Raw genomic sequence first — 25,000 nt, forward strand, 5'->3', positions numbered from 1 at the left:
AATGAAGGGTTTTACGGTGGCCGGAGTGCAAATCCTGCCACCAACCTCCTAATAAGAAGTAACCCAACTGCAGGAGGACGTCCGCAGACACAGTTGGGCACTAGATATAGATGGCCGTTGGCTCACAAGGAGCTCCTCCGCCCTTTGACAGGTTTTGTTTTTAATCCTGCTGGGTGTCCATATCTAACACCCTCCTCACCAGAAAACCTGGTTGGGGAGACGGTTTAGTCGCCGACAACCCGACCATGGAACAGGTTAGTACAGGTTTACATGGTACCTGTAGCAGGTCACAGATCGAATCTGACCTGATAGCGAAGGAATGTGGCTTTTTTTTTTTAAAACCACCTCCCCTCAAAGCAATCCAATGCTCACTAGCACCTAAAAGCCAAGTCACATGTTGTTCTCACAAGAGCCCCCCCTGAAAAACTACTCCCCAGCTGAAATCCCAGTTCATCAATCAATTCTCCCATTAAGGGTATGACAAGGCACAGAAGCCTGGCCTTGTTGTGGAAGTGAGTGATCTTTGGTCAGCAACTCTCCATTAATTTGGGTCCAGCAGAAGAGAAAGGCAGGAAAAAGCACATTTGTCTCTCAGTCTGTAAATAAATATTACTGACCCACTCGTATGTAACACATTATGCACAGACACCATAGTCTGTAAAAATATACACAGGGCGTTTCAAAAGAAACAGTGCAGTCGAAACTTAACACCTTTTTGTTCAAAAAAGATGTCTTTCAAACAAAAATATTTCTTGTCAAATACAACAAAGACATGGTGGTTATCTCATCTGAGTGAGTCAATGATACCTGCAAATAAACATGCAAACATTTTAATTTTAAGAATAACAAACACATGAAACAAAACTATCAGTATTTCGTTCAGTGCATTGTTACTTTTGCAACACCATGTACATTTAACTATTCCACCGATCAAGTTAGCAGCTCAGCATGTATCCATATCTGATGGAATTGTGCAGAGGTACGACTTGCATCACAAGGACTCATGTGTTCACACACATTTTGCTTTAAAATGTGATTGCTTTATCAATCCTCGAAGAAATACAAACCAAACATTATTCTCAGTCGTTTCTCAAAATTTTATGCAGCATTATTGAAGATATAAATCACCTTATATTTTAAAACTTAATCCTGTGTACTTTTATATCTCACACCTTTCAAAAAAAAATCCCAAAAAAGAAAGTGCATAAGGAAGTGTGAAATAGAGAAAGAAAATTAATATATTGACGCAATGGTTAAAAAAATATTGCATTTCCAGTGGTGACAAAAAAATAAGGATGTATTTACATAAATAGAGATGTTGGGGTTTGGGAGCAGCAGGGATGGAAATGCTTGAACCAATTAATTTGGATGATGAGCGAGGTGAGAGAAAAATAATGTTTAGATAAGTCTCAGCTGCCAAGAAGAGGTGGGAATTGAAATCTATTGGCGTGGTCGCGTTGAGAACCTACCACAAGGCCCAGCCTGTGTGCCAAAGGCTTGAATGGCGGCTTCGGCAATCGATGCAGCCATACTGCTGATGGCCTCCGCTGTCGCAGTTATGCTGCCAACTTGGCTCGAAGCTGCGGCCACGCGGCGGAGTGGAAGCGAAGCGTCAGCGACGCTGAACACAGCAATGTGAGGTGTGCGATGGCAAACTTGAGTGCAAAACGGTGGATTTCAAGGCCCACTTCCACAACTGTTGTTCCATTCCCTACCTCTTGTTTGTGTACCCATAAATTTACAAGCAACCTACATTCTGGAACACTGCTTGAACAAGTAATTTCCTTCAAGACTCCAACCACTTACTTGATAAATGAACGACGTATTTTGTTTGATAAGGGAATAAAATCAAAATGTTGAACCCATGCCAGTTAAAATCCATTAAAACTCACAAATATATTCCATTTCACTGTCCCATACTCTCAAGAAGGTCTGCTGATGAAAGCCTAAAACAAGTTGCTTGCAAAAACCTTGATAGATTTCTCAGCCAGCACAAAAATGTATGTCTATATGAGGACTTTACCAGCAATTTACAACATTTGCAACTATTTATGAGGTGCTCCACTGACACTCCCTGCCACATAGCAAAGACATGGAACAGCACAAAAAGAACCAAAATGGAATCGCCCTCACATGAATGTCGCAAAAGTGTTGGACAGTAAAGAGGAATGACGAGTAAAGACCAGAGATGGATGCGATGAGGCACTCAGCAGCTTACACAATGCACAAAACAACACAGATGGAAAACTATGAATTTCAAAACAGCAATTAGAATAAAGTGTGGGAATAATAACCATACATAAAGGGAAAGTGCAGCTGTCAATTTGAAGTGAAGTTTGCTCATTGACGATTGCTATTTTGTTTTTCCCGAAAATTAGAGAAATATCTATTGACAATATATTAGTGATCAGTGGTGAGGATAACTTAGAAATTTTGCAAAGAAAAAAAAAAGGACAGAAACAATGAGATACTTTCAAGTGCAGAGAAATGAAAAGGGTGGGGGCAGAGGGAGGCATTACCCTCAGCAACTAAAATATGGATCTATGCAACACTGAAAGACTTTGCAGGAAAAAAAAAAATGAGTGAACAAAGAATGCTGGCTTCTGCAAGCTCGTAGCTTTCAGCAGGATGGCGTTGGAAAGCCCGGGGAAAGGCAGTAGGTTGTATAGTTATCTCCTTTTGCTGGACAACATCCCTGTCCGCACAACTACATAACCTACTACCTCACCCCGGGAAATCTCAACATTTTCGGATCCACTCCAATGGAAGTCTTCTTATGCTTGTGTGGATCAGCAACCAGCAAGCGATTCTTGAAAGTTCTTTCCCACAAGTTGCATATCAATCTTTATGAAAGTCAATTTAAAAATTCTTGTAAAATAGTCCAAAGCATAAAAAATTCCCTTTCAGAATTTCACCTTAAGCCTCACTTACCATTGCCTAAAAAACATAAAAACAAAAATTGCTACCCTCCCACCTTTCCCAAATTATTTTTATTTATTTTTTTACCTGTGGAGTTTGAGCTTGAGACAGAAACATCAACAATCTGGAAACAAATGTCAAAAGTCAATAAAACAATGTTCGTGAAATAACTGTTACACACTAGTTTCAACTCGACAATGACAACTTTTTTTAAAAGTACTTTTCCACTTTGAACATTTTGCTGCAAGCTGGTCAAACAATATCAGAAGCCAACATCTTTAGGATAGATTTTTTTTTTCACAAAAAAGTCAGTTTTGGGTTCCAATTACAGCTGCAGCCTTTACCTGTGTGCTATCGCTCTCTTGTTCCTCACGTGACTTGGCTTCAGCTTTGCGAGCCTCCTCCTCAGCTATCTGCTGCCGACGCTTCTCCCTGCGTTCCTCCAGTTCCTCGTCTCTAATTGCCTCCAGTTGTTGAATTATGGGCAGCTTCACAACTGCACAAAAATAAGAAATCGTTACAACAAAACGTTTTCAAATCCAACAAAATAAATATATATTTTTTTTTAAAACAAATTGATGCCACAACATCAAAGTTATTATATTTTCAGTTCAACGTTTCCCCAAGTATATATACTGAGAATGCTAAACGCTAAGTGTGCCATGATACAACTCGGCAAACAAGCAGAAAAAAAACTCAATTGCATGAAAATATCATTCTAAAAGATTTCCTTGAACAAACCCAGAAGTGAAGGAGCAGCAGATTTGCTTCAACCCCCCAAAATTGCATAAAACATCACATGACAGGGCAGCTGACATTTTACCTTGCAAGAAAAAGAAAATTGAGGTGACAATGCCATTAATTCATAATAGACATATTGGTGCAGTTCTCGGAACCACATGCATCCAACATACAGTGGTCCCAAGACAGTTATTCCATTAATATACATGTAGATAGTCCCCTTTTGTCTCGCGGGACAACAGGGGCATGCGTTGCGAGGATCTCATAGCTTGGTTTGTTTACATCATTTCTTCTTAATTTCATTTCTAACTTCATTCCTCCTCTTCTTTTCTCATTATTCCTGAGGTATATCTGAGCCACGTGCACACTTCACTGTGAGATGGGTCCTCAGCAAAAGCCAAGCAGGCATTACGCTGGACAACCCTCCGTAGAAAACACAGCCTGCCAAACGCACGCGCAGTGGTAATTTCCACTCCATGGACAGGAAACACGCAGCACGATGCCCACAACGCGTACTGAGGCCGATAATATAAAGGCAACCCCATGCCACGTTGGGTAGGATGCGAGTGTGCAAGGCGCAAGTGAGCGTTCCTTTCCACCCATTTCTGAACTCATTATTCTTGGCATTCTCTTTTCCCTCCATCTCTCCATCTGACACATATCTATATCCTTTTCATTCCAAACCTCCATATAATTATATAATCGATCGTTCCCCCTCAATATCTGACACATATATCGGGGCTGGCCCAGCGCACACGATCGCAGAATCGGGCGAATGCGCGCGCTAACCACATGGGCCATGGGATTGTGCTCGAAGCGCCCTGTATGGAATGATCACTTGACTCTTCGATGTGGTAGAATGACCACTCGCCAAAGCAAGATGACCACTCGCCTCTACGGCCAGCGAAGCTGCGATCGGATGGAGGCATGTTGTGGCAGCTCAGGCCACGTTGGCACACACAGAGCAGGCACATTGACCAGCGCCGGTCAGGGTACCCAAGCAAGAGTGTGGGACCAACACAACCTCAGCCGGTCGTCAGGGCACGGCCCAGGGGTTCTTACAGGGCAGTTCATGATGCGGAGTTCGGTGTGAGCGATTCATGTCGTGTCATGAGTTCGGAGCGAAAAGATTCCACCACGTGGGGCCACCTTTCCAGAAATGGAATGTTGCTGCTTCTGGCCATCGCGGCCAGGCCGCGCGGGGGGCCAGGGCCAATCAGATTGCCCGATTCGGGTGACGACACAGCGCTTCAGGGTGGCCCCACCGCCCCGGGGCCTATAAAGGTCTGAGGGAAGTCTTCAATCTCTCTCTGCCCTGCCTCGCCTCCCACTCAAGCTGGACTTCGACTCCACCTCCTGTCTTCACCACCACTCCACCCCCACTCGTCGCTGAGTCCTCCCACCCACCTGGTCCCGCCGACCACTCTGTCCACTCGCTCTGAACTCCACCCTCCCAACTCAAGCCCACCGTCGACGTGAGCTGCCCAAAGCAAGAGACGATGTGCCAGCTGTCAGGGGGGTACCGCACCATGGAGCATTCCCCCCAAACGTATTGGTGGCGCATTCGGGTAATCAATTATACAAAGGTACGGAGGGACCGTAGCCTCAACTCCTCTCCTGTCTTGCTGCAATACCTCTTCATCGGGTTTTCTGTCTGTGCGTGCGTGTGCGTGTGTCCTGGCTCGTTTTTGGCTTTTCTTTCATTGATCCAGCATGGTCCGAATCCTAGCTTAGCCGGGACTTTATTCCCAACTATCCGTTCCTTTTAGCCGGTACGTCCTTGGCAGTGTCGCTCGGCTGCATCCGATCCGGTCCGGTAAAGTGATCCGATTCAGACAAGGCGTACCGAGGGCATGTTCCCCGGTAATTAAATCACATGATTAATTAGGCAACCCGGTTAACCCATTGACAGGAGGACCCAAGGTCACGCGGTTGAGTTATTGGCGTCCACGGTCAGTTAGCGACCCACTGTGTCACGGATTTATCCGTGTGCGACGGCTGACAATTCCGGGGAGTCTGGTGGGAGCCGAGACAGCTTCCCTCCTTGTGGTCTTCTCATCCGACCCCCGGCCCGCAACAATATTTTGCCTTAAGGCTGAAATATAGAATATTTGAATTGTTTAACCCAAAACACATGCCATGTCCTCTTATGCTTTACAATAATATATTGCATGGTTCTTGGAAACATTATGAAGGTGATTGGTTTTGTGCACTCTTAAAGGATATAATTCAATTTGAATAACAGTTTAAAGAGGTTTTCAAAAGTAAAAAGAAACGTATAAAGAAAAGTATATGAAAAGAAAAAAGTTCCGGGTTTTACTGCCATTTTCCCAGCAGCGATTACACCACGCTCACATGTTACATTAGTTATTCATGTCCCTTAGAATACACTTACAAATTAAGTATTCTGTTTGGAATGGTTCTCCATTTTATTTGATTGTCAGGCAGGCAGACAGAATAAAAATATTATCTCACTCCTCTCTGTGGATGTGCAGTCAGGATGAATTTGAAGGCAAGGTACATTCAAAAAATACAGACTTGTCATTTTATTCATGTTCCGATTTGTGTTCAAAATACAACAATGCATTTAAATAAGTTATTCCGCCATCACAAACTGACTAGCATAAACTGATAAGATGGATGGACGGACTGAGTTGAACAAATTTCTTAACCCGCTTTTCGCTTCGTGTGCATGGGGTAAAAATGCTACTTATTTCAGAGATAGCCTGTTTTGCAGAGTTATATCTCAAATTGCATTTCAAACAGTGAAGTAAGCTTGCTTACAATTGGCAACAGCAGAATGACGGACACTCCCCCCCAAAAAATAAGCACGTAAAAAAACATGCCACATTACTTTGAAACATTACTTTACCATTCAGGATATGTGTCAAGCGAAAGGTACACACGGAACCTGTGATTAAAAAAAAAACAGAAAAAGAAAACATAATTCACAGTTGGAGGCATGTATATTTTTATTGTAGTGCATCATGGATCGAAACTTGAGTGACGACCGATTGAATGCACCAATGAATTTTCCTTTGATGACCACGTGTTAAACGTGACTAACAGCCATGACATTTAATCAATGTAATGACTGACGACAAAAATTTTAGTCAATTTTAAGAGTATGAGTGTTGGAAAAGCAATTGCCTGGAATCACATGTTGCACATGCCAGATATTTGATGTCTGATATAAAAAAAGTTTTTGGACCCCACGCCTCCGACAAGGTCAGGACATTAAAATAAGCTCTGTCCGAATGACCGACCGATCATTTGTCCATGTACTTTTGTGTTCGCAATATTTCAAAAACCGTTTAACATTGAGCTTTCATATTGCAGATATTTATTCCTTAACATTATCCCAACCTGATTAGATCACGGCTGCGATTGGTTGGTAACTTGGCTTGTGTATGCGATATTTCAAAAGCCGTTCAAGATTTTGCTTTCATATTACACGTCTCTTCCTCATACCACCCAAAAGGCAGGGGATCAAGTGTATCAGCTCCCTCTCAATTAAGGACACCATCTTAAACAACATCCTTACAGATAGGTTAATCTACCAGATGTGGCAATTTTGTACGGCTTATAATATCCCCCTCCCCCTCCCATCCACAGCAGGAATGGTGCGCTATGCAATACATATTTATAAACATGAATTGGGGTCCTCTGCCCCCCACCCCATCCTGAATTTTAATAACCACCTTGATCCTTCCAATGCATACCACCGTACAACCACCAACAGTTCTCAACTCATTCCATTGATGGGTTAAGGAACACAGGGAAATCAAAAACACATGCATGCACGCAAACACAAACAAAGACACGCAATCGCAAAAAAACACACACACACACACACACACACACACACACACACACACACACACACACACACACACACACACACACACACACACACACACACACACACACACACACACACACACACACGCACCGACCCACACACGCACGCAGACCGACCGAACCACCCACACACGCATGCCGACCGACCCGCACGCAGACCAACCCGCACGCACGCCGACCGACCCACACGCCGAACGACCCGCGCACGCACGCCGGCCAACACACACGTGCACGCACACATGCCGACCGACCCACACGCACACACACACCGACAGGCACACGCCGCCCGACCGACACACCGACAGGCACACGCAGACCGACCGAACGACACAAGCAGACTGACCGACAGACGCAGATGGAAAGAACGAGAGACACACACACACGCACACACACACGCGCGCACACGCACGCACGCACACACGCACGCACGCACACACGCGCACACACACACGCGCGCACAAACACACACGCGCACAAACACACACGCGCACACACTGACATTGACACACACTGACATTGACACACGCTGACATTGAAACACACTGACATTGAAACACACTGACATTGAAACACACTGACATTGAAACACACTGACATTGAAACACACACACACACACACACACACACACACACACACACACACACACACACACACACACACACACACACACACACACACACAGCAATAAAGTAGAGAATGATGACAAAGCATTTACCTGCGACGCAATCATGCGTATTCTCTCCATCAAGTACACGGCACTCCTCCATCCAACGAGACAGAGCTGTTGGGATGCTTGCTAAGGTGCCTGTGCAGCAAACATAACAACATTACCAAAACTAGACGAGTAACTCATGATACGAGATCTATACAAGAAACTAACTATACTAGAAAATAACTACCACATCTTTTGGCGGACAAGTCGATATTTTTTCCTGAAAGTCCAGGACAACTTGTACTCAGAATCCACATCTGTGGTTTAAGACATTGAATTACATAAATGAGAAAAAAAAATGTGATATTTTCTGAAATAAATTGTACAATTGTTTATTGAAAACATGAAAGAAATCATTGCCCAGAACATTTGCCGATTGGGTGAGCAATTAAACGTTAATCTGCTCACTGACGCATGCAAAATTAACGTTAATCTGCTCACTGACGCATGCAAAATTATCCTATCAATAACAAGCATGCACTCACCATTATGTTTAATCCAGCTCTTTCAATTCTAATGATATGTATCCATCCTTAATATGTCATCTCAAAATGCCTCCCGTAAAGTTACGCAAGTCATACACAGCAGCTTTCAAGTTGGAAGTTGTCAGGTTCGCTGAGAAAAATGGCAGGAATATGGCTGCACAAAGGAAATGCGGTGCCAGCAAGAAAAGTGTTTGGGACTAGCACAAAGCGAAGAATACGCTGCGGACGACCAAGAAAACCATGTCAACTAATTGCGGCTGCAAAGCTAGGTGGACAAACATCGAGGATAAGTTGGAGGAATGTGTGCTGCCAATTGTCGAGGTGGTGATCATTTGTGGTGCTTTAGGTTTCTGTGCAGTAAAGGTCTGTGTATTAGGCAGCACACGACTGGCACAGAAACTTGAGGACTTGGACAACGTCCATGAATCTGTACAGTCCAACATCCAGGAGGGCAATTTGGATATGTGAAACGTAATAAACATGGATGAGATGCCGCTGACATTTGATATTCAAATGAACAGAACAGTCTAGTCCAAAAGGAAAGAGACGGTTACCATCATGACTACGGGCCACGAAATGTCGAATTTCACAGTGGTTCTCTGATGCTCAGCAGATGGCCAGAAGGTACCCACCCTCCAATGGCCATTTTGAAGAGAAGAGAAAGACAATGTCAAAGGAGTTTTTCAATGGTGTTATGGTAGATGTGAATCCCAAATGGGAAAGTGATGGACATGATGGGAAAGTGGCTGGAAACGCATTACTTGCATTGGTCTGGTGGATTTTTGATCACCAAGACAATCAATGCTCATCCTGGACTCCATGCGCACACATATAAGTGATGATACGAAGGAGAGGTTCGAAAGTAAGACGGCAATATAAAGCATTATCCCCAGGGGAATGACTAAGTTGTTGCAGCCACTGGACATTTCTGTTAATCGCTGGTTCAAGGTTGAACTCCGGAAGACGTGGAAGAATTGGATGACCACAGGCGAACATGGGTTCACCAACAGGAGATGTATGCATCATGCCTCCTATGCTGAGGTAGTTCAGTGGATCATGGGACAGTGTGCCTCAGGTGGTCATTGGTAATGGCTTCGTCGAGGCAGAGATCGTCAGAAGACCAGAGGAGCCCGAGGGCAATGCCATGGAAACCGAGGATGATGAGAGCAGCCCACCTGGCCTGACCCATGAACTTGCCGCATTTTCAATTCTGATATGGAAGACAAGGAATTTGACGGTTTCTCAGATGTCGAGTGATTATGTGGTGTACTGCATTGAACTGCAAGCAGATCCAACATGTTGAGACAGTGCTCAGTGATTAAACTCTTTCATTGATTAAAATGTGCTTCGATTCCATTAAGTGTCAGGTGTTCATTTTTATTCAGAAGTAGGGAACTGGAACAAAATGGAATGTTATAAGTCAGTGCTGATAATTCTGTACAACTTGTTTTAAATAATGGACCTCCATATTGACAACAAACATGTTGAAAAACTATTTACATTCCTAATTTATCCAAAAGTGGTTCCTACAAAGTCGTTCAAATCATATGCACAAAACAGCTCCTTAATATTCATGACCCTGGAAGTACCAACAGTGTCAGGGAGGAATTAACATTTCCATTGTTCTGACGGACCGACACTTTTGCTGACTATGCCGTAGTTGATGCAGCTTGGCATATACTCCGAATCGACTTATCGATGAATGAAGAAAATAAAAAAGGGGAAATTAGCCAATTCGACTTGTACTCCACATTGACTTGTATGCCAAAAAATACAGTATCCTAATTTTTTTATTTGAAATACAAAGTCAAGGCTTGAGGAAGAGGAAGTACACAGAACGGATCAGGACACAACAGTACAAAAGGAACAGCAGAAAGAGGGGGGGGGACACCAACAGCAGGACTGAAAGAGAAAATAGATAGAGACGGACAAACAAGGGATGGGGTAAGAATGAGGGGTAAAGGATGCAGTGGGTGAATAAGATGGATACAGGGTGGGCTTGGGGGGGAGGGGCGGTTAATAGGGGTAGAAAAGATCATGGATTTGGATTGCAGACGATCTGAGATGATGGTAAAGATCTATCTTGAAGACCTAGAGGGAAGAATGAGTGAATAGAATGTGCAAGTCAGTTCCACATGCGGAATAAAAAGCAGATCAAATGAGTGGAGGTTAACAATGATTCTGGATTTTGGGAGTTTCACCAGAAGGAGGTTCATGGTAGACCTCATGCACCTTGTAGAAACCTGGGAAAGGGAGGGGGGGCAAAGTATGGAAAAAGCAGGGGGTGCAAGACCAGAAAGGAGGTGGTAGAAGGCAGATAGACTACCGACCTGTCTGCAATGACAAAGTGAAAGGCTCATTGACTCAGTTGCATCGCAGGAAATTCCAATGATCTTGAAGGCCTTGGTTTCCACGGAATCAAGCTGAATAAGGTGCCAGGCAGGGGCTCCAGCCCAAAGGGGAGAGCAGTACTGTACTACATCATGTTGTGGATGAAGGCCTTGTGGGGAAACAAAAGTTTAGGTGTGCCAAGGAAGGACTTTGTACGAAAGAGGATGCCCAGTCGACAGCTGTCTTGGGAGACCAACTTTGGAATGTGGTTTGTCCAAGAATGATCATGGCTGACAATGAGACCCAAAAGTTTGGGTGACTGAACTTCTTGAAGGGGACTGTTAAGTGGATGGTAGGGTTCACCTGATGGTCCTAAAAGTGTGAAAGTGCGAGATTTGTCAAGATCGAATGACATCTGCCAAGTGATTGACCAGCTTGTGGTTTTGTCAAAATCTGGTGAGAGGGAAGAGGCTGCAGCCTGCCAGTCTGAAGAATGATGAATTGAGTCATCAGCAAATACATAAAGAGGATTTTGCCAGAGTCAAAAGACCGTTAAAAATAATAATAATAATAATAATAATAATAATAATAATAATAATAATAATAATGATAAAACAAGACTAACAGCTTGGATTGAACCGGCTCAGGAAAGGTGTTCCACAACGTGAAAAAAAAGGAACAATAAGAGTGGGGTGTGTGGATAGTCTGGATTTTGGGAGTTTACCCAGGAGACTGTTACGGAAAGAATGTGTGTGCTGGACGACCTGTCTCCGATCTAACAACAACAAGCCTTGTACTTCTGCCACACAACTGAAGAGACCAATAATGTTGAGTGTTAGATTCCACAGAGTACAGGAGACATGATGATGCAAGGACACGATCCAAAATGGGAAAGTAGTATTCCACTGAGCTTTGGACAAAGGCTTTGGAGGCCGCTCTGATTTTTCAGGAAATGACTTGGAACAATGGATGCCCAGTCAATGCCTGGCTTTGGTCAGCAGTTTTGATAAATGGTCAGCCCAGGATCATTTGTAGCTGATGGTGAGGCCAAGAAGTTCAATCAACAATCTCTTCGTTGTGGCAGTACTGTAGCTCACTGTGGAAAATAAGTGGGTTTTCTTTGGAAACCTTTCTGGAGTGAAGGTGAGAGAGTTCCAAGGTTGAAAGACATTTTTATGATAAACGTGATTCAAAAACATTTGAAAAGAGTGCAACCTCATAATGTTTTTGGAAGTAACCGTATAGCATTGGAGAAAATAACTCTTCAGGGTTAACACAGCACCTACTTTTTATCTTTACATTAAATCGATTTTCACCAAAAAAAAAAAAAAAGTACATGAATGACTTTTATATTTATTTTTTGAGCAGAGCAAATGTTCTGCTTGACAAAAAGGCAATTCATATTTAATTAGCTTCTTGCCAATATCAATTTATGACAATATTTATGAAAGCAACAATCTGTGAATCAGTTGATTTTACAAGAAATTTTACACAATAATTAAATGGTAGAAACACTGCATATTGTACAATTATCGAAATCTCATGGTGTAAAACAAACAAAACCTGTCCTTGTGAAGTATGCATGGCACTTTCCCTATTTTTGCACTTTATTCTACATAAAAAATATATTCCCTAACAAAAAAACAAACAGCCAACCATTGTGGGATATGCAGCAACATTAGAGGAGATGAGGAGCTGTACCTGACTGGCATGTAGCATTGGTCTGTTCCTGGAAAAAGTCTTCCAGAAGGTCCTCCTCATTGTGAGAGATAATGTGTACATCGTCATTACCTACAAGGAGGCGTGTGCGGCCACGACCCTGCATGGGCAAGCTACTACTCAGTTGCAGGATGTCTGCGGCTGCAGAAGGGCCAAGCAACCTGCAGAAAACACAAGGCCGAACAGCCAGAAGTGAAGAAGTGGGAAAGAAACACAAGGCAGAAGAGAACGCATTTGACTGCACAAATAATCAGCAACAAACCACAAGGATTATTACCTCTGCCACCGAAGGTTGACAGGTGTTATGTTTTCACCTCTGCCTGATTGTCTATCTGCAGGATACCTCAAACAGTGATGGATGGATTCAGACAAAATTTGGTGGACAGGTTGGGTGTGTGACAATGACCAAATTGATTTGATGTTGGCGAAGATCTGGATATGAAAAATTTTAAGTGATTCTTCACCATTGAGAGATGGGGCCAAAAACGATATATAGCACAATATCTCAAAAAAGTTATGGATGGATTCGGACAAAACTTGGTGGACAGGTTGGGTGGGACGAGGATGAATTGTTGTGACTGATGAAGATCCAGATTCGATAATTTTATATTTTTTCAGTGATTCTTCAGAATTGAGGGGAAAGGGCCAAAAACGATACATTGCTTATTTCAAAGGTGGTGGATGAGTTGGATAGGTGAAAAGAATGAGCCGATTGATTTTGGCTCACGTCCGGATGCAGATCTGGCATATCGGTGGAATACAAAACGTAAACTGTTCAGCCTGGTGGAGGGAGGTATGCGCTATCCTGTGCAGTTGTAGTTCTGATTCTGGATTCATCAGATGCTTTTGATACCGATTACAATAACATACTGCACAGTAGTCAAGAGTCAATCGAGGCTTCAACCCCAAAAAGGGAAACATGGGTCACCAGAACTTCCACTATAAAATACAGTTTCAAACAAGTGGTGCCAGGCACAACAAATCCTGCCCATTTAAGGCAAAAAGTCTTCGGACCCGACCGATCTTCACAAATATGGATTTTTCACGATAGGAATGGGTAGGATTATAAGTGACAAATATAATAAGGTTCACTATAAGCTTAGTTTGAAGTAAATCAGATCATTTTTGATGGTTATGAGTGATAAAACGATTTTGATCTTTTCGTGACCTTGACCTTTGATCCAATTGGACCCAAAAGTTAATGGGGTCATCCCAGGTCCATTGCCCACCTGTGGATTAAATTGGATAGTGTTTGCTAAAGCCGTTTTGCTGTAAAGTTGCTAACAGACAGACAGACAAACAAACAGACAAACAAACTGGACGATTACAATATCCCGCTCCCTCCCTCCGAAGGGGCGGGATAATTAAGGTGTCACAACAGACCCACAACTTTCCTCTATTTTTCATATTTCTCAATCTGGAAATCTCTGCTTGCATTTGCAAAATATTGATCAGAGAACGACTGAAGCTTTGGTTCACACTCTCACAATGTTGCACTTGGATTATTGCAAATCACTGCAGATAGACAGATATACCTGCTTCTTCTGGCAATCCCTGACAATGTATTGGGAATATTGTAGCCAGGTTCAGATTTCAAATTGATAATTTGATCACACCACTCCAATCTTCAAGACACTTCACTGGCGACCAGTATGCCAACATGTACATTATTTTTTTGTATACCTTGGTCGAGGCTCGTATGAGAGCTAACACACAACTCACAGCAAGGAGGCATGAGACAAGAGGGGCGGGAGTGGAAGGGACAAAACAGTGGGGAACAGACACATTAGGTGAACTGTGGAAGGGAGAGGGATGGGGATGGGACGGGGAACATGGCGAAGAGAAGATGGACATTTCAGGGACTTTCAGGAAGGAAAGCAGGAGAAATGTAGGAAGTGGGCTTGGGTGGATTATCGGGGGTAGAAAAGATCGAGGATTTGGATGGGGGAAGATAAGAGGTGGTGGTGAACAGCTGTTTTGAAAGCCTGGAGGGAAGAATGGGAAAGAATAGAGTGAGGAAGTTTATTCCAAAGGCGGGAAAAAAGAGGAATGAAAGAGTGAAGATGAGCAGTGATTCGTGATTTTGGTAGTTTTACCAGAAGGGGGTTGTTGGCGGACCTTGAGCGCCCTGTGGAAATGTGGTTGGGACAAATCACAGAGAGAGCAGGGCGGGCAAGGCTGGAGAGGAGTCGGTAGAAGACAGAAAGACCACCGACCAACCTGCGGTGATTGAGTGAGAGACCCAAAGACTCAGCTTCATTGCGGGAGATGCCAATGATCTTAAAAGCCCTGGTTTCGACAGCGTGAAGTCGAGAAAGGTGGGAGGCAGGAGCACCAGCCCAGAGGGGAGAGCAGTACTCCATCAGGCTACGGACAAAAGCTTTGTAAGTGGTCAGGAGCTCAAGAGGGCCGAGGAAGGACTTTGCACGACGGAGGATTCCCAGTCGGCGACTGGCTTTTGAGGCAAGGTTGGAAATGTGACTTTCCCAGGAAAGGTCATGGCAGATAGTGAGACCCAGAAGCTTGAAAGAAAAGACTTCTTCCAGAGGATTGTTGAGAAAGTGGATGGGGGGGTTTTGTAAACGGTCCTTTCGAAGAGACATAGTGAGTGTGAGATTTGTCTGGATTGAAAGACATGTTCCACGTGTTGGACCAGTTTGTGATTTTATCCAGATCTGCAGTGAGCGAAGAAGCTGCTGCTTGCCGGTCTGAGGGATGACAGATGGTACGGCAGAGGGTGGAGTCATCGGCAAAGAGAAATAGAGGATTTTCCAGAGAGTCCGAGAGATCATTGATGAAAACCAGAAAAGAACAGGGCCCAGAACGCTACCTTGAGGAAATCCAGCCTGCACAGGAAGAGGGGATGAAAGAACTCCATTTAGGGCCACACGTTGACTGCGACAGGAGAGGAAGTCTGCGAGCCATGAGTGGAGATGGCCTTGAATACCATGGGAAGAGAGTTTGGTGAGTAGGGCAGGGTGCCAGACTGTGTCAAAAGCACGTGATATGTCCAGGGATACGGCTCGGATTTCCTGTCTGGCATTGAGGACCTCCATCCATTGATGGGAGAGCAGTAGCAGCATATCTAGGGTAGAGTGACCTGGTCTGAAACCAAATTGATGATTGGAAATCAAGCCATTGGAGAAGAGGAAGGATTTCATGTCTGAAGCGATGATGGATTCCATAACCTTGCTGATGATTGGGAGAAGGCTGATTGGTCTATAGTTACAGGGATCTGTTTTTGCACCTTTTATGCAGGGCAGTGATGTTAGCAGATTTCCAAGCAGATGGCAGATGACCTTGGGAAAATGAGAGGGTGAATAGAACAGAGAGAGGGTGAGCAAGAGCAGAAGAGCAGGCTTTGAGGACACGTGGGCTGATGCCGTCTGGACCGGTTGCAGAATCTGACTCGAGGTTTGAAAGCAAGCTCTCCACCTTGTCAGGAGAAAAGGATACAGAGTCCAGGGACAGTTGGGTGCGACTGGGTAAAGTGGGTAGAGATAGTGATGGGTTTGGGACACAAGATTTAGCTGCAAACACCGAGTTTAGACATTCAGCTTTATCACGTGTGGAATCAGCAGTGCGCCCATTTGAGGTAAGGGAGGGATGGAGGGGGAACATACACCAGAAACAGATTTGATTAAACGCCACCAGGATTTTGAGGAGGGAGAGAGGTTTGAGAGTTCAGACTTGAGATGAGAAAGATGTTGTTTTCTGGCTCTCCTGAGGGTAGCTACACACTTGTTCCGAGCTTTGTGGAAAGAACTGAGATTGCCCTCAGTTGGGTTTGCTTTCCATGAGGCAAAGGCAAGTTGTTTCAGGACAACTGCCTCGCCACAAGCTTCAGTAAACCAAGGGCGGGAGGAAGGGTAAGACAACTGAACACGAGAGGGGATAAATCTGTGCATGAGGGAGAGCAAGTTTCTTTGAAAGAATTCCCAGGATGAGTTGATGTTTGAGAAAGTAGTGATAGGAGACCAGTCTGTAAGTTTGATGGCTGCTCGGAGACCCTGCCAGTCGGCTTGAGTGAAATGCCAGACTCGACGGCGGTGAGGTGGTTCTCTGATAACAGCCAGAGAGATGTCCACTTTAACAAGGACGTGGTCAGAAGAACCAATTGGAGCGAAGGAAGAGCAGAAGATATTGTCAGGGAAATTTGTCAAAATCAGATCCAGAAGAGATGGAGTACCATTGGTTGAGATCCGGGTCGGGAAGTTGACCGATTGAGTCAGTCCCAATGAGTCACAGAAAGCTTTTGCTGATGTCCCATGGCAGGTGAGAGAGGTACCCACACCTAGCCAACTGGCGTGATGACAATTGAAGTCGCCACATAAGAGGAAGAGAGAGTTTGGATGAGAAGATAGAAGATGGTCCATGTTTTCGGAGAGTGAGGTGTAGATGGAGTCATCACTGTTCGGTGGACGGTACAGTACACATATAAACATGAGGTGGGAGTGGAGGGGAAGCCGAAGCCAGAGGTATTCCTGGGGGTGTGGGGGAGTGAGAGCAGTGCAGGGAGAGTGAGGAATAGAGTCTTTGATGAAGAGAGCAACACCTCCACCAGGACGAGGCTCAGGTCTGTCATACCGTAAGAGGGAGTAACCAGGGAGAGATACTTGGGAGTCAGACACGTCTTGGGAGAGGAAAGTTTCTGTTAGGCAGATAATGTCTGGTTTGTCAGTGGCAACCTGCATGGAAAGATCTGAAAGGTTTGAGCGAAGGCCCCGGATATTTGAGGTCCACACTTTTAATGAAGAGGTAGGGGAGGAGGATTTGGGTGCAGGAGGTGGAGGGGAGGGGAGAGGGTAGGACGAGGAACGAGGGGGGGAGGTAAGGAGGGTGGCTGAAGGAGTGTGGGGTATTGCAGAATAGCGAGGGGGGGGGGCCGAATGAGGAGGAGAAAAGGCTCTGTGGTGCTGGGAGAGAGGGGGGACAAGAGACAAGGAAGATGGCAGTTGAGTATTTGAGGAGGTGGAGTGAAGAGATGGAGGTGAGAGGGCAGTGGAGGGAGGCAGGTTGGTGGATGAGAGGGGGGCAACTTAGAGAAGGAAGAGTGAGGGGGATGAAAGGTGGGAGAAAGGTGAGGGGGAATTTTTGAAAGAGGTGAGAGGGAGGCTTGGAGGGAGAAGAGTGGGATGGTTGCTTTGAGAGTGAGAGTGAGGGGTGAGGGGGTGAGTTGGCACTGAAGTTGGAAAAAAGAATGGTTGATGGAAAGCGAGCATCCATGGCAAACTGTGGTTTTTAAAAGTTTTAGGTCAGAGATGCGATTTAACACAATTCTTGATGGATGCAATGAAGGCGAATTCAGAGCATGGAGAGAAGAAGCGCTGTAATAGTTGGATTTTTTAGGCAAGGAATGAAGGAGAGGTCGAAATGAAAGCAGTCTGTTGAAATAGCAGAAGAGTAGTGCATTGTGAAACAGTAAAGAGTACCACATGTGAGAGAGAGGAAGATGAAGCATCATAAGATCGTTTTTGTTGTTAATATTAATGTATGAGAGAGTTCAACAGATTAGGTCATGGAAATGTAAAAAAAAAAAAAAGAAATCGAGGAAGACGAGGAGGAAGTTAAGAGGAAGAAGAAGTAGCAGAATCGGGAGAAGGTGAGCGTGTTGTTGTTGTTGTTGTTGTTGGGTATTTTTTTTTTTTTTTTTTTTATTATTTTTTTTTTTTTGAGATAAGAAAGAGATTAGTTGGGAGAATGGGGGATGTTTGGAAAGTGGGGAGGATGAAAATTGAAGGTAATGGGGAGGATAGAAATTGAAGGTAATGGGGAGAAAAAACAAACAAACAAAAAAAAAAACGATCGAACACCAAGTGGAACCGGTAGGCCTCAAGCCTAGGACTAGGCCTCAAACACCAGGTAAGAACGTCGACATAAATACTCACAAAATAGCACGATTTTTGAAACAAAACCGAACTAGGAACACACATTAACATGTAGGTGAGAAAATTAAACAGTTAAAACGGGACAAATAACAACCGGAACTTAACTTTGAGAATGTCAGCAGGGAGCCCCGAAGGAGACCTCTTGCCGCTCAAAACCGGAACCGGAAGTGGATTAAACCGGAAGTGGACCTTTGATCCAATTGGACCCAAAAGTTAATGGGGTCATCCCAGGTCCATTGCCCACCTGTGGATTAAATTGGATAGTGTTTGCTAAAGCCGTTTTGCTGTAAAGTTGCTAACAGACAGACAGACAAACAAACAGACAAACAAACTGGACGATTACAATATCCCGCTCCCTCCCTCCGAAGGGGCGGGATAATTAAGGTGTCACAACAGACCCACAACTTTCCTCTATTTTTCATATTTCTCAATCTGGAAATCTCTGCTTGCATTTGCAAAATATTGATCAGAGAACGACTGAAGCTTTGGTTCACACTCTCACAATGTTGCACTTGGATTATTGCAAATCACTGCAGATAGACAGATATACCTGCTTCTTCTGGCAATCCCTGACAATGTATTGGGAATATTGTAGCCAGGTTCAGATTTCAAATTGATAATTTGATCACACCACTCCAATCTTCAAGACACTTCACTGGCGACCAGTATGCCAACATGTACATTATTTTTTTTGTATACCTTGGTCGAGGCTCGTATGAGAGCTAACACACAACTCACAGCAAGGAGGCATGAGACAAGAGGGGCGGGAGTGGAAGGGACAAAACAGTGGGGAACAGACACATTAGGTGAACTGTGGAAGGGAGAGGGATGGGGATGGGACGGGGAACATGGCGAAGAGAAGATGGACATTTCAGGGACTTTCAGGAAGGAAAGCAGGAGAAATGTAGGAAGTGGGCTTCGGTGGATTATCGGGGGTAGAAAAGATCGAGGATTTGGATGGGGGAAGATAAGAGGTGGTGGTGAACAGCTGTTTTGAAAGCCTGGAGGGAAGAATGGGAAAGAATAGAGTGAGGAAGTTTATTCCAAAGGCGGGAAAAAAGAGGAATGAAAGAGTGAAGATGAGCAGTGATTCGTGATTTTGGTAGTTTTACCAGAAGGGGGTTGTTGGCGGACCTTGAGCGCCCTGTGGAAATGTGGTGGGGACAAATCGCAGAGAGAGCAGGGGGGGCAAGGCTGGAGAGGAGTCTGTAGAAGACAGAAAGACCACCGACCAACCTGCGGTGATTGAGTGAGAGGCCCAAAGACTCAGCTTCATTGCGGGAGATGCCGATGATCTTAAATGCCCTGGTTTCGACAACGTGAAGCTGAGAAAGGTGGGAGGCAGGAGCACCAGCCCAGAGGGGAGAGCAGTACTCCATCAGGCTACGGACAAAAGCTTTGTAAGTGGTCAGGAGCTCAAGAGGGCCGAGGAAGGACTTAGCACGACGGAGGATTCCCAGTTGGCGACTGGCTTTTGAGGCGAGGTTGGAAATGTGACTTTCCCAGGAAAGGTCATGGCAGATAGTGAGACCTATAAGCTTGAAAGAAAAGACTTCTTCCAGAGGATTGTTGAGAAAGTGGATGGGGGGGTTTTGTAAACGGTCCTTTCGAAGAGACATAGTGAGTGTGAGATTTGTCTGGATTGAAAGACATGTTCCACGTGTTGGACCAGTTTGTGATTTTATCCAGATCTGCAGTGAGCGAAGAAGCTGCTGCTTGCCGGTCTGAGGGATGACACATGGTACGGCAGAGGGTGGAGTTGTCGGCAAAGAGAAATAGAGGATTTTCCAGAGAGTCCGAGAGATCATTGATGAAAACCAGAAAAAGAACAGGGCCCAGAACGCTACCTTGAGGAACTCCAGCCTGCACAGGAAGAGGGGATGAAAGAACTCCATTTAGGGCCACACGTTGACTGCGACAGGAGAGGAAGTCTGCGAGCCATGAGTGGAGATGGCCTTGAATACCATGGGAAGAGAGTTTGGTGAGTAGGGCAGGGTGCCAGACTGTGTCAAAAGCACGTGATATGTCCAGGGATACGGCTCGGATTTCCTGTCTGGCATTGAGGACCTCCATTCATTGATGGGAGAGCAGAAGCAGCATATCCAGGGTAGAGTGACCTGGTCTGAAACCAAATTGATGATTGGAAATCAAGCCATTGGAGAAGAGGAAGGATTTCATATCTGAAGCGATGATGGATTCCATCACCTTGCTGATGATTGGGAGAAGGCTGATTGGTCTGTAGTTATAGGGATCTGTTTTTGCACCTTTTTTATGCAGGGCAGTGATGTTAGCAGATTTCCAAGCAGATGGCAGATGACCTTGGGCAAATGAGAGGGTGAATAGAACAGAGAGAGGGTGAGCAAGAGCAGAAGAGCAGGCTTTGAGGACACGTGCGCTGATGCCGTCTGGACCGGTTGCAGAATCTGACTCGAGGTTTGAAAGCAAGCTCTCCACCTTGTCAGGAGAAAAGGATACAGAGTCCAGGGACAGTTGGGTGCGACTGGGTAAAGTGGGTAGAGATAGTGATGGGTTTAGGACACAAGATTTAGCTGCAAACACCGAGTTTAGACATTCAGCTTTATCACGTGTGGAATCAGCAGTGCGGCCATTTGAGGTAAGGGAGGGGATGGAGGGGGAACATACACCAGAAACAGATTTGATTAAACGCCACCAGGATTTTGAGGAGGGAGAGAGGTTTGAGAGTTCAGACTTGAGATGAGAAAGATGTTGTTTTCTGGCTCTCCTGAGGGTAGATACACACTTGTTCCGAGCTTTGTGGAAAGAACTGAGATTGCCCTCAGTTGGGTTTGCTTTCCATGAGGCAAAGGCAAGTTGTTTCAGGACAACTGCCTCGCCACAAGCTTCAGTAAACCAAGGGCGGGAGGAAGGGTAAGACAACTGAACACGAGAGGGGATAAATCTGTGCATGAGGGAGAGCAAGTTTCTTTGAAAGAATTCCCAGGATGAGTTGATGTTTGAGAAAGTAGTGATAGGAGACCAGTCTGTAAGTTTGATGGCTGCTCGGAGACCCTGCCAGTCGGCTTGAGTGAAATGCCAGACTCGACGGTGGTGAGGTGGTTCTCTGATAACAGCCAGAGAGATGTCCACTTTGACAAGGACGTGGTTAGAAGAACCAATTGGAGCGAAGGAAGAGCAGCAGATATTGTCAGGGAAATTTGTCAAAATCAGATCCAGAATCAGATCAGGGAAATTTGAAACGAGAACGGGCACTCAGAGCGCATACCTTCGCCGCCACTACTTTTTTTGTTCTTGGCATGAGTGTGGGGAACTGGTTTCATATTTATGGTCTTATGACACAAACCACATGTCTATAATGTCATGACCCCCCCCACCCCGACTTTCGGGGGCTACGGACTAAACAACAATCAACTCACGTCGTTTTGGCGAGTCTTTACTCGCAAGCTCGGTGAATACAACGTTTCAACAAGAGAAGGTAATCTCGTTTGATGCTGGTTTCATGCAAATAGAATAAGAATTGACTGAGTTATGCCGAAAACCGCATATTTTTCAAGGGCGTGACCCCCCCCCCCGACATTTCACCCCAACCGGTGACATGTGTTATGACGTCATTGTCACAAGATTGGGCATTAAATTCTGAACATTTTGGTGCTGGGTTCATGTAAAGCGGACAAGAATTGACCGTGTTATGACAAAAACCGCATATTTTTCAAGGTCGTGACCCCCCTGACCTTTGACCCTAAATCGGTAACAAGAGTATGGGCGTCATTGTGTCATATTGCATATCATAAGATGAGGCGTTGAATTCTGAACATTTTGGCGTTAGTTGCATGCAAATTGAATAAAAATTGACCGTGTTATCGTAAAAAGACGATTTTGACCTTTTCGTGACCTTGACCTTGACCTTTGACCCGAACGATCCCAAAATATAATCGAATGCTTCCTGGCTAATAACCAATCATCCCACCAAATTTCATGCAATTCGGTTTAATACTTTTTGAGTTAAACGAATCACAAGATTACAAATAAATAAATAAATAAATAAATAAATACACGCCGACCAAAACATAACCTTTCGCAGAATGCGAAGGTAAATATTGTTGATAACCTATAAATTGAAAAAAAACAACTGATTCCTCCTGAGACTTCTGACCTAATCATACCTTCCACCACTGCAAGAATGCAACAGTCAAACAAAATAAAATGCTTGAGAGTTCCTTGCACTCAGACCAAGACTTTTGGCAACCAAGCCTCAGGGTTTGTACACCGAGAACTAAAATTCCAGGGCATTTCCAGGCTAGGTCAAGCATTTTCCAAGCTCGTTTAACTACACCTCAGATATTTTATTCCTCACTTCTCCCAGCTATGGAAGCATCTTCCAGAGACTGTTCCATCTCCCTCCTCCCTCAAGAAAGCAGTGCATGACCATCTCACATCATTCCAAATTCGGATATGATCTCCATTATTACAATCATCCCTTTCCTAACAATAATTTTACTTTCTAATTTCAGCGATGATTTCAGACATTATTGAAGAAGAATTCAACCGAAGGATAAATAGTAAGTCCCGTCTTGGTGATAACTCAAGTAGCCATCTCCAGGTCATATAAATCACCCAACAGGGATGAATTAACATTGCAGCCTTCCATTCCAATCGGGGAAACCCCACCTTTTCCTTTTCCCCGCCCCCTTTTTACAATTTCCTCTGTCTTCTGATAAACGAAATCTCTATATTTTCATTCCAAAGAGAATCATTACAATCACAAACAAGAAAAAGAGCAATCAGAGATTGCAGACTCTCGCCAGGACTTTAGTGTGGCGTTAACAAGAGACATAATTAGAAATGTCACTTTCTAACTACTGTCAGTGATTGAACCGGTTCAGGAAAGGTGTTCCACAACGTGAAAAAAAAAGGATTTTGGGATGTTACCAAGCCGTCCCGCTTTGATGCAACCCAGCTTTGATTGAACACCTGACCCTGACCCATGACGTGTTTTTTTTTAATTATTATTCAATTGATTTTGGAATGGAATTAAAATAAATTAAATTCACATCAAATGGAAGACCAAATAGGTGCAATCCTGAAATGGAGTAATCAGATTAAGGAACCCAAACAAACAAAAAGCAAAGATGAAGTCATCAGGAGGAACCTGAATAGGATTTGCATTTCAGCTGCGGTGACTCTACCATCAAACCCATCCAGGCACAGCCATGTGAGCCTTATTCAAAAAAACAAACAAAATTTTTTTTTTTTTAATCCATATCTAAATTTTCAAATAATTGAGACTGCCAGACCATGTGTCCGATCAAGTTGAAATTTAAAACGTCTATTCCCTTCACAACTAGATCACAATTGTGAAGTTTCACATCAATTGATTAAGCAGTTCCAGAGAAAACATTATTTAATATTTTTCTTCAGTCCAATATGGCTGCCAAACCATGTGACTTAATTATTCCTTAACCTTGTACACACATGCCTTGGGGAACATTTATGTGAAGTTTACCCTTGATCTGTCGAGCTGTTCCAGAGAAGATTTTTTTTATACATTTTAGGGTAAAACCAATATAGCTGTCAAACCATGTGACCCATGACGTCACATGTGTGAACCTTTTGTTCCTCATGGATAAGCGGTCATATGTGTAAAGTTTTGCATTGATCTGTGCAGCCATTTCAGAGATTTTTGAAAGTTAAAAAAAACAAAAAAATAATAATTGTGTGCACCATTTTATCCCAAGATGACCAGAAAAAAATTTCATATCAGATGTAGCATTCTACAGAAGCAATTATGACATCTTTTTTTTTTTAACCACTCATTCCCCATGAGTACTTGCGATGTGCCAAATTTCAATTTTTTCCTTGGTGCAGTTTGAGATAGAGGTCCATAGTTTTTTCCAATATGGCTGCCACACCACATGACCTATGACGTGGAATGTTGTAATGATAATTATGACATGAGAAGTCGCACCAATGATGAAAAGTTTATGTCAATCCGACAAGCGATTGCAGAGAAAAACACGAAAGCTCCAGTGTGACCACTCCTTGGCTTTTTCACAAGATCTTGGCTATTCGTTGTTCACCTTGGCGTCTTGGTTTTCGATAGGTTTTCTATTACCATCGCTTTTCCGAAACCTTGTGAATTATTTGCTTTTTTCATTGGCCCACCTTGGCATTTATGAAAATGAGGAGTGGTCACACTGGAAAGCTCTGTGCGGACAAACAGACAAGCAGACCTAAATTCAATACCCTCGCCAAAGGAGAGGGTAATTAATACAACAAAATTCAAATGTCAGCAAACACTCATGATGTGAACGAATATAAATGCCATTCCAATGTGATAACCAGGACAGACGAATCTACCAGCAAG

General features: G+C 44.0%; 1 protein-coding gene across 11 annotated transcripts in view; it reads right to left on the reverse strand.

Annotated features, from left to right (window-relative positions):
• Positions 1 to 25,000, reverse strand: part of HUWE1 (HECT, UBA and WWE domain containing E3 ubiquitin protein ligase 1) — a 428,879-nt gene that overhangs the window by 162,814 nt on the left and 241,065 nt on the right. For 9 of the 11 annotated variants that reach the window (XM_085898286.1, XM_085898280.1, XM_085898284.1 and 6 more), the window contains 5 exons: positions 12,752 to 12,930; positions 8,238 to 8,327; positions 3,264 to 3,415; positions 3,007 to 3,043; positions 1,470 to 1,580 (listed from right to left, as the gene is read on the reverse strand). In XM_085898286.1, the coding sequence (XP_085754412.1) occupies positions 1,470 to 1,580; positions 3,007 to 3,043; positions 3,264 to 3,415; positions 8,238 to 8,327; positions 12,752 to 12,930 (569 nt within the window). The remainder of the gene's footprint in view (positions 1 to 1,469; positions 1,581 to 3,006; positions 3,044 to 3,263; positions 3,416 to 8,237; positions 8,328 to 12,751; positions 12,931 to 25,000) is intronic. The other 2 variants (XM_085898283.1, XM_085898282.1) reach the window with 1 other exon arrangement.

This window comes from Eptatretus burgeri, chromosome 10, assembly GCF_056783735.1.
Source record: "Eptatretus burgeri isolate ZD-2024b chromosome 10, Ebu_testis_v1, whole genome shotgun sequence".
Taxonomy (NCBI): domain Eukaryota; kingdom Metazoa; phylum Chordata; class Myxini; order Myxiniformes; family Myxinidae; genus Eptatretus; species Eptatretus burgeri.